At 43.2% G+C, this 13,042-nt stretch overlaps 1 protein-coding gene across 1 annotated transcript; it reads left to right on the top strand.

Annotated features, from left to right (window-relative positions):
* Positions 1-5,411: 5,411 nt before the first annotated feature.
* Positions 5,412-8,618, top strand: LOC104529248 (apovitellenin-1). Its single transcript, XM_010173505.1, has 4 exons — positions 5,412-5,422; positions 6,865-6,963; positions 7,358-7,517; positions 8,193-8,618. The coding sequence occupies exons 2-4, from the start codon at positions 6,903-6,905 to the stop codon at positions 8,290-8,292; spliced, it is 321 nt and encodes a 106-aa protein (XP_010171807.1). The 5' UTR covers positions 5,412-5,422; positions 6,865-6,902; the 3' UTR covers positions 8,293-8,618.
* Positions 8,619-13,042: the final 4,424 nt, after the last annotated feature.

The raw sequence follows: 13,042 nt of genomic DNA, 5'->3' as shown, positions 1-13,042 counted from the left end.
GTGTAATATTTGCTGCTTCTGCCTGGCTGTTCAGCATAGTTGGGACAGTTGCTTCCTTTTGTCCCCAGTAAGCCTCTCTCCCAAACTGGAGGATCACAGTGTTGGAAGGATGTTTGATTGCCTTAATAAGGGCTCACTAGCACATCTGCAAATTGCCAGCTTATCCACCCTCTACTAACTGAAGCAAGCTGCCCTACTTTAAGATCTTAGTGCCTTAAGAGATACTTGTTCTAGTCTTTAACCCAGACTTGAATTTATTTGTAAACTTAAAAGGCTAAATTTACCAAGGTTTGGCCTTGGGGGCACTGAGCAAAGTATAACTACTGTCCCTCACACCATGGACCAGAATTTCTTTCGACTTTAGGAAGCATGACTTTCATGGATGTATCTACTCTTTTCCATGCATTTTATATTCTCCCTTTGCTCTCTGTGCCATGTGTCATATACATGGGGTGGGATAACGGGCTCTGAAGAAGTCTTACAGTCACTGTTTTTACTGTTGTCCTTGATCTTTACCCTGACATTTATACCAACTCCTTAGCTTGCAACTAGAACACATAATTTCTGTACACTCTGAGACCAATTGCAAAGGAGAACAACTTGCTGTTTCTCCTTGATGTGATTCATCCACTGTTTTCATTTAAAATGTGCTGGGAAAAGAGAGGTTCTCTGGATGCTGGCTGCTTCCATAGGAAACTGGCTTGCCAAAGGCACTTCTTGGATTCAAGAGACTCAACTGTTGGCAAGGAACTTTTGGAGCATCTTGTGAATTATCTTGTAACCCAGAGGCACTAGAGATGGGCCAGTATCAATGACTGTATTGCCTAGCTTATTTCTCAGCCAGTGCCGCATGGGACACTTGCTACTGTTTTTTTTTTAATGTCCCAGTTACTGATGTGCTTATGCTTTCCCTTGGAAGACTGACTTGGAGAGGCTTTCACTTTGCCTGCCTCCTTTTTTTCTTTTCTTTGGACAATGATGGGAAGCACCACACTTGGAGCAAGTACTCCTAGCTGGATATCCAATGCTGTTGCTGGTCAACCAAAGGCTACTACAGAGTGCTCATTTTCCTACAGTTTCTTGGCTGACGGTGCTTATTTCTAATTCCTGTGTATGGACATAAAGCAGGAGGACCCACTAGCTCCTCTGGTTGACTTTGTTTCAGAACCAGAGGCTCCTTTTTGAAAACAGAGGGGCTGTTCACCAGCAGTTGATGGCTAGCACAAAAATGAGCTAAAAGCTAAAAGGCTAACTCTAAAGTTTGAATTCAAGAAAGGAAGGCTGTTTTAAGTGTATTTCTTGTCTGCATTAGACCCAAACAGTGAATAATGTGAACTGACCCATGAGTCATACCTGAAATATAGGGAATTAAGTGTGTTTGCAGAACTTGCAAAGCCAGTATCACTCTTGAATCTGGTTCTCAGCCACTGGCTGTGAATCATTTTTATTCTTATTTAATGACATGCTGAGGATTCTATGCACCCCCTCTTCTATGATGGACTACTATTTTTGTTAGTTAAGAGGAGTTTATGGTGACTGCAATGACAGAAAATAATATGAGGCTCCTTCTTCCAAAACTAGCATCCTGTTTTGACTGTAGCATTGCCCTCTGGTGACTTTTAGCTGATACCCAGGGCCCTGCAGATTCTTGGAAGCTGAATTGGTGGCTTGGAACTTGACTCTCACCTTATGCTTCCAGTAGGCCCATAGATCATGCAGGACAGCTTTTTCCTGTCATCTCAACCCAGCCCAAATATCCAGGTTTCAGGGAAGGGCTGCCCCATTCTCCGTCAAGAGCAGAGGCTATCGAGGCATCAGTTTTGTTCCCAAGATGGTAAGCATAGGAAAGAGTTCACTTCCCTTTGCATTTAAGTGTGCATAAGGCAACACATGTCCAGCAAGTTTTCCCAAGAGCAAGAACCCCCTCACACAGCAAGAAAACCCAGATGACTCTGTGTAACAGTAGCAGCTGTTGGAACTTGCTGCTCCAGTATGAGCACACGAACTGCAGAGGTTGTGCTTTTTAATCTAAATTCTATGAAGGAGCCCTCCATCTTTGTTTGTTATTCTAGTCCCCATAATTGAGCTAGGGTGACTAATTGTAGATTGTGTTAACACAATTTGTGCTGTGTGAAGTCTGGAGAGTTTTATCTTTAGCATACTTGAGCTCCTCTGCAGTCCCTTTGTTCATATTTATAGAAACATTAAACAAAACTCTTCAGGGAAAATTGATTGTATCTCGGTCTTAATTCTGTAACTTCTTAAATTGCGACAGAAGCAGATTAGGTTTTCCAGCAGGGAAGCAGAAATGGTACCCGGTTTACTGGTCCACAGACCACTGCAGTTCATAAAACACCAGTTGGTGGGCTGCAAAATGATGACAATGAAAATCTATATATGCATGCTTTACAACTGCAAGCAGACAGAAAAGTGGGAAGGAAATAGGCTCGGCTTTGAATGCTTATTTCTGTTTTTAATTGGCTATAAATGAAAGCCGTTGAGACAGCACGGCACAATACTGTGTGGAATCTCTTTTCCAGTAAGATTACAGGGTCTTTGACTTTTTAAAAGAGAGCGAGAATGGAGCAGCTCAAATAATGCACGCTGAAATAAAAAGCAGTAGGAAATAGCCTAGCCTCATTCTTTCTGTGTTGCAATTTTTTCATGCTTAATTTTTCAGCCATTCCAAAGAGCTGATGTTCATATTTTAGCCCATTTGTGATGAAAAAAGTTGAATGTTTCACATATGGGAGTTACTGCCATTCTAGACTTTTGGTCTTGTCATGCAGTTGAAGGAATATACCTTATCCCCAAGAATGAATTTTTAGTCTCAGATCAAGTGCCTTGATAGCCACTGGAGTAACTAATTTAAAATAATAATGGGATGAGTATAAGTGACCATGCCACATGGGGCAGATAAGGATGGCCATGCTGCTCCTGTCAACTGCTTTCTACCTCAGACCAGAGATTCATAAGAGAGAGAAAAAAATCATGTAATTTTTCTTTGATTAAGAAAGGACTTGCAATATCTGGCTTTCTTACTTATTTGCAGAGCGCCCTGCCATTCCGGAGTGCTGTTCCAGGAATGGAGGACAAGGCCTGCTTCTTGTGCAATCATTGATCTGGTCTTGGCAAGTGCCTGTTTGGCAGTATAAAGTGCTGAAATGCCCAGTTGCTATCTCTGGGATTGTATTCATGATAGCAGTAGCTAAAGTTAGGCTGACTTCAGCAGCGTGGGGCAGGTTACCTCACAGGATAACAACCACAATGCAAAGCTGTTTGGCAGTACGTATTACTACACAGGGTAGCTAAGTCCCCTCTGTGTTACTACCTCCAGCAGCACATCAGTTTAAAACACTCACTTAATATGGTTAGAGCCTTCCATTTGTCGACCTGACATAGGAGAGAGATGATACTTGAGGTTATATTGGATTAACCCCCACAAGTAATGACTGCCCGTTGCTATTACTTGCTAAGTTTAATGCCTATAATGTGCCTTGTGCTGGTCTTCTGAATATTATTCCAGCTGTAAAAGCAGATGGTAAATGTGTAGATTCTGTTCAATGACTGTCAAATGTAAAATTAAAATATAAGAGAACTTTCAACCAGTTGCTCTCGTGTGTTCTTCCTAGACGATAAATTGCTTTTTAGTGTTTGCACCAGGAGTGGAACTGAAAATTCTGTTCTTACTTCTGGGATCAACCTTGTTCTGTGTGAGTAAGAATTCTCTGCTGTGACTTTTTGGACAAAAATGCAAAATGGTTTGCTTGTATGGGGGATTTTTTTTGTTCTTATTTTGGGATACTTCTTTGTTTTTCTAAGAAAGAAGATAATTTGAATAAACACCACCAAGAGAGTGGAAAAATGTCTGGGAAACCATTGTCAGCCCTCTTTAATGATGTGACTCACTGTAGCAATTGCTGACTTGGCTGCCATCTCTGTAAAACAAGAACACTTACTGTTTGGTTCAAAAGTACTTTGAGTTCCATGAGAAGTCTTCTAGAAATTTTGTTTGGTTGATAAACGAAGATACTGGTTGAGCTTTTCAAACTTCCCACATGTGACAGTCACCTAATAAATAAGTGGCTGACAAAAGAATGGAGGTCTGTTGGGTCTCACACAGTAGACTTAATTTACACCTCATGTCCTCCGCATTCCCCTTAGCTAATGTCCTTTGCAGATCAATGTTGCAGCCTTTCTATCTCTTTCCCCTGCTGCTCAGTGGTTGCATGTGCTAAATGCAGATGGTTGGCCTGACTGAAGTCCCAACAGTGGCAGTGCAGCCACTTTCTGTCTGGAACCAGGTCCCCAAGGAGCCTAGGGGGAAGATATAACAGAATCATAGAATGGTTTGAGCTAGAAGGGACCTTTAAAGATCACCTCATCCATCCTGCCCCTGCCTTGGGCAGGGACATCTTTCACTACATCAGGTTGCTCAAAACCCCATCCAACCTGACCTTGAACACTTCCAATGACAGGATATCCACAAATTCTCTGGGCAACCTGTTCCAGTGTCGCATCACCCTCATCATAAAGAATTCTTCCTTGTATCCAATCTAAATCTACCCTCTTTCAGTTTAAAACCATTTCCCCTTAGCCTTGGTAAAAAGTCTTTGTCTTTCTTATAGGCCCCCTTTAAACAGTGAAAGACCACAATAAGGTCTCCCTGGAGTGTTGTCCTCTACAGGCTGAACAACCCCACATTCGTTCAGCCTTTCTTCATAGGAGAGATGTTCCAGCCCTCTGATCATTTGTTGTGGCCCTCTGGACCCGCTCCAACAGGTACATGTCTTTCTTAGTCTGGGGGCCCCAGGCCTGGATGTTTCCCCTGGATAAGTTTTGACAGCTGGCTCAGATGTATGCCTGTCTTGTTATCCTGTGCAAAAAGACATGGGCATGGGGAAAGAAGAAATGTGAGAGGGGTGCACACTTAACCCTGTGCACCATTTGGTTAATGCATTTGTTGGAAATGGAGGGTAAAATAGCAATGAGTGTAATAGCCGCAAGATGTTCTGTCACGGCAGTGAGGTTATGGCACAGACCTTCCCACAGGAACAGTGGCAGCAAAATTCAGCCCATCTCTAGCTACTGTTAATGTGGAATTTGGTCAACTTATGAAAGGGGCCTCTATGACATGGTTGCCTGCAAAAGTAGGGGACTCAGTGACCCAGGAGTTGCCCTACACATCTCTTAGGCTCAGGTCAGACTGACCCTCCATTACCAAATCTCAATAACAGGTCCAGAGTCCTCCACAGCTTCTTGCCTGTCCCACTGAGCTGGATGGGTTTGCAAAAGAGCAAATGGGGAAACAAAGCAGGACCTTTGACCCCTTGCTATTGCTATATTAGCTCTGCATAAATGCCGGTGTCTCAGATGAGCATCTACCTCAGCTTCAGCCTGAGAAAGAGAGGAAGCAGGACAGGTAAGAGCTGAACTCTCTGTTCTGGGTGGTATGGACTTTGTGACTGGTGTATCTAGGACATAGAGAAGTGAGTGGAGATGGTATTCTATTTTGCACCATTTCTTATTGCAAGCCAAAGCGTGAGCCCTTTTCACCCTCCATAGCCAGGAATATTGCTGAAACGGAGGAGGGTGGGAGTGCTTGAGGTGACCTGGATTGAAGCTGAGTGATGGGTGCTCCATAAGACACTCATAAGAGGGCCATGCCCATGGTAGGGATTTCAGACTTTCAGTGCTGGAAGACATATAAACTTCTCCCAGCTGCCTTTGCCACAGGGACCAGGCTCTAAAGTGGGTAAGATCCTCTCTTTATGCTCTTGGGAAGCAAATTTATACCTTTTATCTACAGAGGGAGAAAGTGGTTGTAGGATTAAAAACCAATGAAGGGTGGTAACAGCAACTGCTGCTGGTCAGCCAATGTCTAGTACAGATAGAGTGGTAGCTTTTGGAGGTAATCTGTGCACAGAAGGCAATAAAAATGGATGGAAATGTCTTTTCTGTGGAACAAGAAGGAGCATTGACCTGTAGCTACTTGGAACAGGATTTAGGAAAGCAGTCACGTGTAACAGACTTGCAGACTTTTTTGCCATTGCAATTCCTAGCAATGCAACGTTTTCTTCATGTTACTCTGAGTGATGCAGCCCTCTAATTCAGGGCATGAATCAAGTTTAACTTCTAAACATCTTTTTAAGTGTAGAATGTTTGAACAGCTTGTTTAGATGTAATGTCATCTTTTCAAGGTACCAAGTACCATCATTTCAAGGGTTCACTCTAATTTTGGCTTTTTTAATAGATAGAATAAAGGAGGTTGGATGCAGTTAAGTTTGCACTTACTCCCATTTGAGAACTTGTTCTGCCTGGGCTACTATCTGCTTCATTAATCCCAGTGTGGAAAAGACAAAATAACCTAGTTGGGTCTTTCCTCAACATGACCAAGACAGAATACTCAGATCACTGGGTCATTAATATGATCATTGTATGCGATGCACTCACTATCACAATGTTCTTTAGAGCAATTTACCCAAAAAATCAAACAAAAAAATCCCACATTACATATTTCTCAGCTGTAGCTGTGTATGGAGGAAACCTATTCCAGATTTAGTGGTTCGCTCTTATGCTGAAAAAAGGAATCCTAGCTCTCGTATAAAAGAAGCCACTTCAACTCTCACATATTTCTTGGTGCTCTAAAAGCTATAATTCATTGTGGATATTTGTGAATATATACATAAAAGTACACTTTCATTTTTATACTATTTTTTCCTCACTTGTTCAGAGGAAATGCACTGTGATCTTTCCTGTTCTCTTCTTCGTTTATTGGTTAGGTTTGTGGCAAAAATCTGGTGTTTAACTGACATGTTTTATTTCTCTGAAAACAAATAAAATATTGTATGCTGACTCCAGCAGGTCTCTTGGTGTAGAGAGCAGAACCAGTACTGCAAACCATGCTGCAATCCAGGGCACTGGTGATAGCTCTAATTCTGCTCCTCAGCACCACTCTCCCCGGTAAGTCTGAAAAGCTTTTCTGTCTGCCTGAGAGAAGGCTCAGCTCTATGGGTTCTCACTTGCCTTAGAGCAGTCTGACCCATCCATAAAGTAGGACTGAAGCCCAATAACACTGTTCAAGACTATGAATATATGGGGCTCAGCAGCATGAAAAAAGTCAGTAGGGGTCTGGCATAGAAATTGTCCATACTTTGTGCAAACACTCTGCCATGTAAGGTCTATAACCTAGATGACCAAAATGAGTGATGAGGTGCTCCTGGATGCTGTTAGAGCAAATGGTGGGGGAGGCTGTCAATCTCAGAATTTCAAGTCTCTTCCCACTACACCTAGGGGAATATATCAGAAACAGAAGTGACTGGAGAAGCCTCATGGGTTTTTGCCTCCTTTTTCTCAGAAGTGCACTCAAAGTCTGTCTTTGAGAGAGACCGTCGTGACTGGTTGGTCTTCCCCGATGCAGCTGCAATTTACATCTATGAAACTGTGAACAAGCTGTCCCCTAAAGTTGGTCAGTTCTTGTTGGATGCTTCCCAGACTCAAGTAGTTGTTGTCACCAGGTATGGAAAAATCTTCTGCACTAGCACTGCAATAGCTGTGGGTGGAAAAGGAGAGGGAGGAGTGGGAGAAAGAACAAATAAATCAAGTATCTATATGGGGAGACCCAATGGGAAATGAATCAGCAACCAAAGCTTTATGTGATTACAATGGGAGACAGGTACTAGAAGGTGGGGTGGGATGATATGGTTTCATGTGAAAGTGCAGCCTCTTGCCAGGGATGCACACTGAACATGATGCTGGTAGGGATAGCAGTTACCACTCTTTATACATGGGTAGAGAAGGAGGGGACCACTGGCTGGTGGGGGATCAGCTGCCCTGGAAGGAGCTGGGCAGGTGCTGCAGTGCCATTTTTGAGAGACTGAGCACTGAAGGTGCCAGGAAACGCTGCTGTCACTCAATGCAAGTCACAGAATTGGCCCTATCTGTACATACATGTCCCTCAAAAAAGGGGAAAGGGTTTCCTCCCAAAAGGAAAAGCATGATGACCCAAGAGAAACAGTTTCACGTAACTCACAGCAAACATATACTGCCTATCCTGTCTTCTGAAGAAAGCCCCTCCAGGACTGCTGAGGAGCTTTGCACTCTCAGTGACAGGGCAGTGCGATAACTACAGCAGGAAGAGATTACCCTCACATATTTGTGTATCTTACCACATACACTGTCATCTCCTGCAGGAACTTCCTCATCAGAGAAACAGCTAAACTCAGTATACTGGCTGAACAGCTGATGGAAAAAATAAAGAACCTGTGGTATAAAAGAGCCCTAGGCTACTAGCCAGATGAAGACAAGTCAATGTTTCCTGATGGGAGTCTGAAACACCCTGCAGTGTCCTCTTTCCCCCTGCCCCCTACCACCGACCAAGATCAGTGACTAAGACAGAATTGATGCTCCTCTTAATGCCACTAGAGGGAAACCAGCTCCAAAGACCAAAGGATGGAAGGCATCTGCTGAAGTCTCCCCCCCAAAAAAAACCCCTCTGCTGGGCATGGGGAAGGCAATGAGATTGTAGAGCTCTTCTGTAGCCAAATCCTAAAAATTAATTGTTCCTGGTTGGCCTGGCCACTGCCTCTCTAATAAAAAAATGTTGGTTGTTACACTTCCTTAAGTTTCCTGTTTGTATTAACTGCTAGAAAATCACACCAGTCTGCTGAGAACGCAGCTGTGATTCACAAGAAGTTGTGGCAGGCAATGCTAACAAACCCTGACCATTCAGGCACATTTACCTAAGCTCAGGTCCTCTCAGGCGGGTGGGGGCACTACCTGAACATCTTTTGGGGTAGCCACAACATGGCAACTGTCACCTCACACCAGGAAAGACGATGAAACATTGAGTCCTACTGCTTGTGCTCCTTGGTTAGGTGAGAAGCAGGTAAGCTCACCTGTATCAAGTGTCTGAAGATTTCAGATCATTTGGGAAAACAAGTGCTAGTAAACTGAACTGTCCATCCATCTGAGCAGCACTTTGAAAGTGTGTTTCATCAGCCAACCAGTGAGGCTATTGAACTTTCCAAAGGCTCTTCAGTAGGAGGAAAATTTCTTACTATCTTCAAGATGGAGGGTCATTAGTTTATAAGAGGGGCACCTATGCCCAGGACTGTCTATGAAGACCTCTAGGTCCTTGTCAGCCCTGTGTAACTGCCTCATCTCAGATGCCCACACTGGTTAAAGAAATCCACCTACTTCACTATTAACCAAGCAGAAACAAGGAGGCAATTTGTGTGAATTGGGAGACTGTGTCAGAGGCTGAAACAAAAGCCCGCTAGCCTGAGATCTAGGAGTCACACGCACATGGGCTTAAGAGGGAGAGCACTGCTACAACTGGCAAAAGATTTGCCTAATAACTGCAAAGTGATGCTACTGTCTTCTAAGGTACATCTCTGTCTACTTTCCCCTCATTGGGGTCTTAAACCTAAAACTTTGTTCTGCTTCAGCATTACCCTTTTAACTATCTGTCAGAGCTTGAGAGTACCAATAATGGTCCTCAGCTGGAACCCTCATCCACACACCCTGCCTTTGGACCCAGGAGCCTCATCTCAGCTCAAGCTCCAGACAGTCAGACCTGTGGCTGACCCCTGTTGTTCTGGCTTACTGGTGAGTTTTCTTGCATGGATTCTGGATCTGTGTTGTAGATAGCCTTGTCCTATCCCCTGGTTGTGCTTCCTGAATGGACCTTGGAGCTATGCCCTAGCCTTGATTCCATCTCTGCCTCTTGCTGTCCTGCGTACAGCTTGTTACTTCATCTTTCATGGGGCTGTTGAAGGACCCTGTCACAGTTACTACCTCACCTCTGCTTGGGTACAGTAAGACTGTGCCCTGGCTGGAGGTGTCACTACCTGTGCTGTGGTCTCTGCTGGCTCCTAGCTTGTCCTCCTTCTTGGAACATCCCAGCTCTTGCTGCTCCCTGAAACTATTTATAGATTATCAGGTAATCAACAATTGAGTAAGGGAAGCAGGAAAAGTGGAGAAGCCCAAGGAGGAATTGGGAGATGTCAGTGTTTGGCCCTTCCCATGGAAGTGTGCAAGAGAACAAGGAGACAGATGAGGGGTCACAGGGAGGAGGGAGAAACAGTAGAGACTGAAGGAAGAAAAAGAATCAGCAGTGATTTCTCTAAAAGCTGAATGTATTTCCTCAAGGCTATCACTTCCCCCTGATGGGTTTCACTATGGAAATTAACTCCATTAGCTGACAAAAGGCTAATTAACAGATGAAAGCTATATCTGTGCCAACCTCCCACTAGTATTGTTGGGAGAACTGCCGTGACCCCACATACACAGTTCCAGACCTTTATTTTAACCTGTTCCCCACATTTTACAACAGTATTTGACCATCTCAGGAGACCAGGCTTTGCCATTGTCAAGCTTCAATACTTCTATAGCTTGGGTAGGACCCAGGGGAAGAATGTCCTAAGCCTAGTAAGGGTCCTTCTCCAAGCTGAACTGCTGGATACTGAAAATGTGCGTGTCCACTTTCTTTCTCAATGATCAGAAAGACTGTCCAAAGGACCCGATTCTCCAAAGCTTCCATTTCCTCAGTCTGAATTTCCTCTCCCGAGATCTTTGTTATTGAGAAGAATTTGCTTCAGCACAAACTCAAACATGATGTAGCTGCTGTCCTTTTGGAGCAATTGGGTAGGCTATCAATAATACAGGAGAAATGAGTCCCTTATGCTTTGGGGTTGTTTTTTGTTGTTATTGTTTTATCAGTTAGATCAGCTATCACTATAAAATTGCACTTAACCATTTGTGTGGAATAAAAAAATCTCATTTTGCATTTTCTGTGTCTCAGAGGCTGCTTGGTACCATGCGCAATCAGAATGAAATCGGTGTCCCCATGCAAGTTCTTCCATCTCCAGTTGCTTCACCACTTCTGTGGAGCTCTTCTGCAGATTTCTTTATTGCTGCCTGTTTTGCTTAGACTGTCTGTGCTTTCCTGGTCACATCTGAATGTGCACATGCATATGTATTATATAAGTACACCAGTATTTAGAAGAAGGTTTAGAAAAGCTGCAGTTTGGGCTGATAAGAGTGTTTACCACATGAAAAAGACAGAAACTTCAGCTCTTTCTGCTACAGAGATGACTTCCTACATGCTTGTTTTGCATATGTGTGCTCAGTCTTTCTTTTTTCCCAAATATAACCCTTGTAGGAAAAGCTCTGCAGCTTAAATCTCCTCCTACACCATGAAAGAATTCATTTTTCTGAGTATTTTCAAGAAAGAGCTTGTTCTTTTGGCCCTTCAAAAGTATTTCTTTCTGGAAGAGTGAAAGTCATGAGTTACGTGACAGAGCCTGAATGTGCCCGTAAGAGTTTGGTGTCCTGGAAATCACTGATTCAGCCTTTTCAATCTATTTGTATGCACTGCCAAAAAGGGTAGGAAAAAGTTTGGAAGGTATAGGGGGCTCATGTGGTGTTTCAAACCTATTGTGTGAATTTGTGAATTCATCAATGCAACCCAGTGGCATTTCTGTATCGCATCACTGCACAGCCACAGCAGAGCAGTACCTGTTATAAATTCCATGCTAAAACTTAACAAATTTTTGATATTTTGTTACAGGCAATTTAATTATAACCCCTTAGTTTGTCTGCAATGTTATCTCCAGAAAATCCAAGCTAGCCACATGCTGATTAGCTGTTTGATATCTGACTGATTTTAGTATATGGGCAAAACTGAATCAGCCCATAGATCTCTGTATTTGTTTGTACCAAATCTCCTGATCATGCAGTTATCTATGCATTTGTATGCTTTAAAAGAAGTAAAAATAAAGCCTTCCAGATAGTTAATCTGATATACAATCTACAATGTAGGGCAACCTATGAAGGGCAAAGTAGACAACCTCCCACTGCTGCTTCTGACCCTGACGTTACTGGCATCACCCTTTGGTGAGTTCCTTAAAGGCAAAAACTAGTGGCTGAGACAGCATTCAGGCTGGGGTCAGGTAGGAAAAAAACAAACAAACAAACAAACAAAAGCATTTTATCCCTAAAGGGATCCTGTAGCAAATTCATGGGACAGGTAATGTGAGGGCCATATGTTTTACTCTCAAAGTTAAACTGTTTCAGATCTACTCTCACTTTTCAGGAGGAATAAAGAGTGTAATTTGTAATTTCTCTGTAAAATAAAAGGAAATCCCAAGTGATCTCTGTGAAAGTTCACTGAGTGCTTCAAGATTCTTGGAGAGGCTTCATAAATGAAGTGTTCATTTCAGTGAGATTCATATCACACAAACTTTCTTTGTGAGTAATCATCGTTCACTTAGCAGCTTTGGAAAAGCTTGTGGTGTAACTGGTTCAACTGAGTCCACTGAAATGAAATCTTAAGAAATGTCAGTTTTCTTTTGTTTCTGAGTAACACCAGATTTCTGCAAAAACACCCTTTCTCAAAAAGTATTTATTAGGGTGAATACTTTACATCATTTTCAGTGCCTCGGAGTATTGATGGCACAGAACTGTTTGGCTTTTATGCCTCCTAGTTCCCTTCACCTCTTATTTCAACACCAGGAAAAAACACGAATTAATGCTAACGAATGAATGGCAGCTGTCCTTGTTGATGGCAACAAACAGCCCAAGTCCTTCAGCAGCAGAAACCTGAACACCAGGTGTTTTCTTCTTCTAAGGAGAGATGATGAAGGCTGGAAAACATCATGTAAAATATTTAAAATTTGTGGCTGAAGATTTGAAGACTCACGGTGACCTCCCCTGCACACACACACTTCTGTCTAAAGGTTTATATATTTTGTCCTGTGGTGATGGCAGCACATGGCTGTGCGGGTGGGGACGGAGAGGTGAGGCCACCTTCGCCATGAGGGACAGCTGGTGAGGTGCGGAGCTGACAAAGCCCTTTTTTCAGGCCGTTATATGCTTTCCACAGGCTTTTGGCGAAAAAAAAAACCCAAAAACCTTTTACAGTTTCAAACGTAAAACACCAAAATCACAAACGGGGTGTGTGTATGTGATGTTAACAATGGAAACTGGCAGCCAGAACGCACAGCTGGCGCCCGACGAGGACCCGCGGCGGCCGGAGGCG

The sequence above is a fragment of the Antrostomus carolinensis genome, unplaced genomic scaffold (assembly GCF_000700745.2).
Source record: "Antrostomus carolinensis isolate BGI_N321 unplaced genomic scaffold, ASM70074v2 scaffold10000, whole genome shotgun sequence".
In the NCBI taxonomy this organism is placed as follows: Eukaryota; Metazoa; Chordata; class Aves; order Caprimulgiformes; family Caprimulgidae; genus Antrostomus; species Antrostomus carolinensis.
The sequence above is the reverse complement of the archived record's forward strand: the minus strand, read 5'-3'. Positions and strand labels throughout refer to the sequence as shown.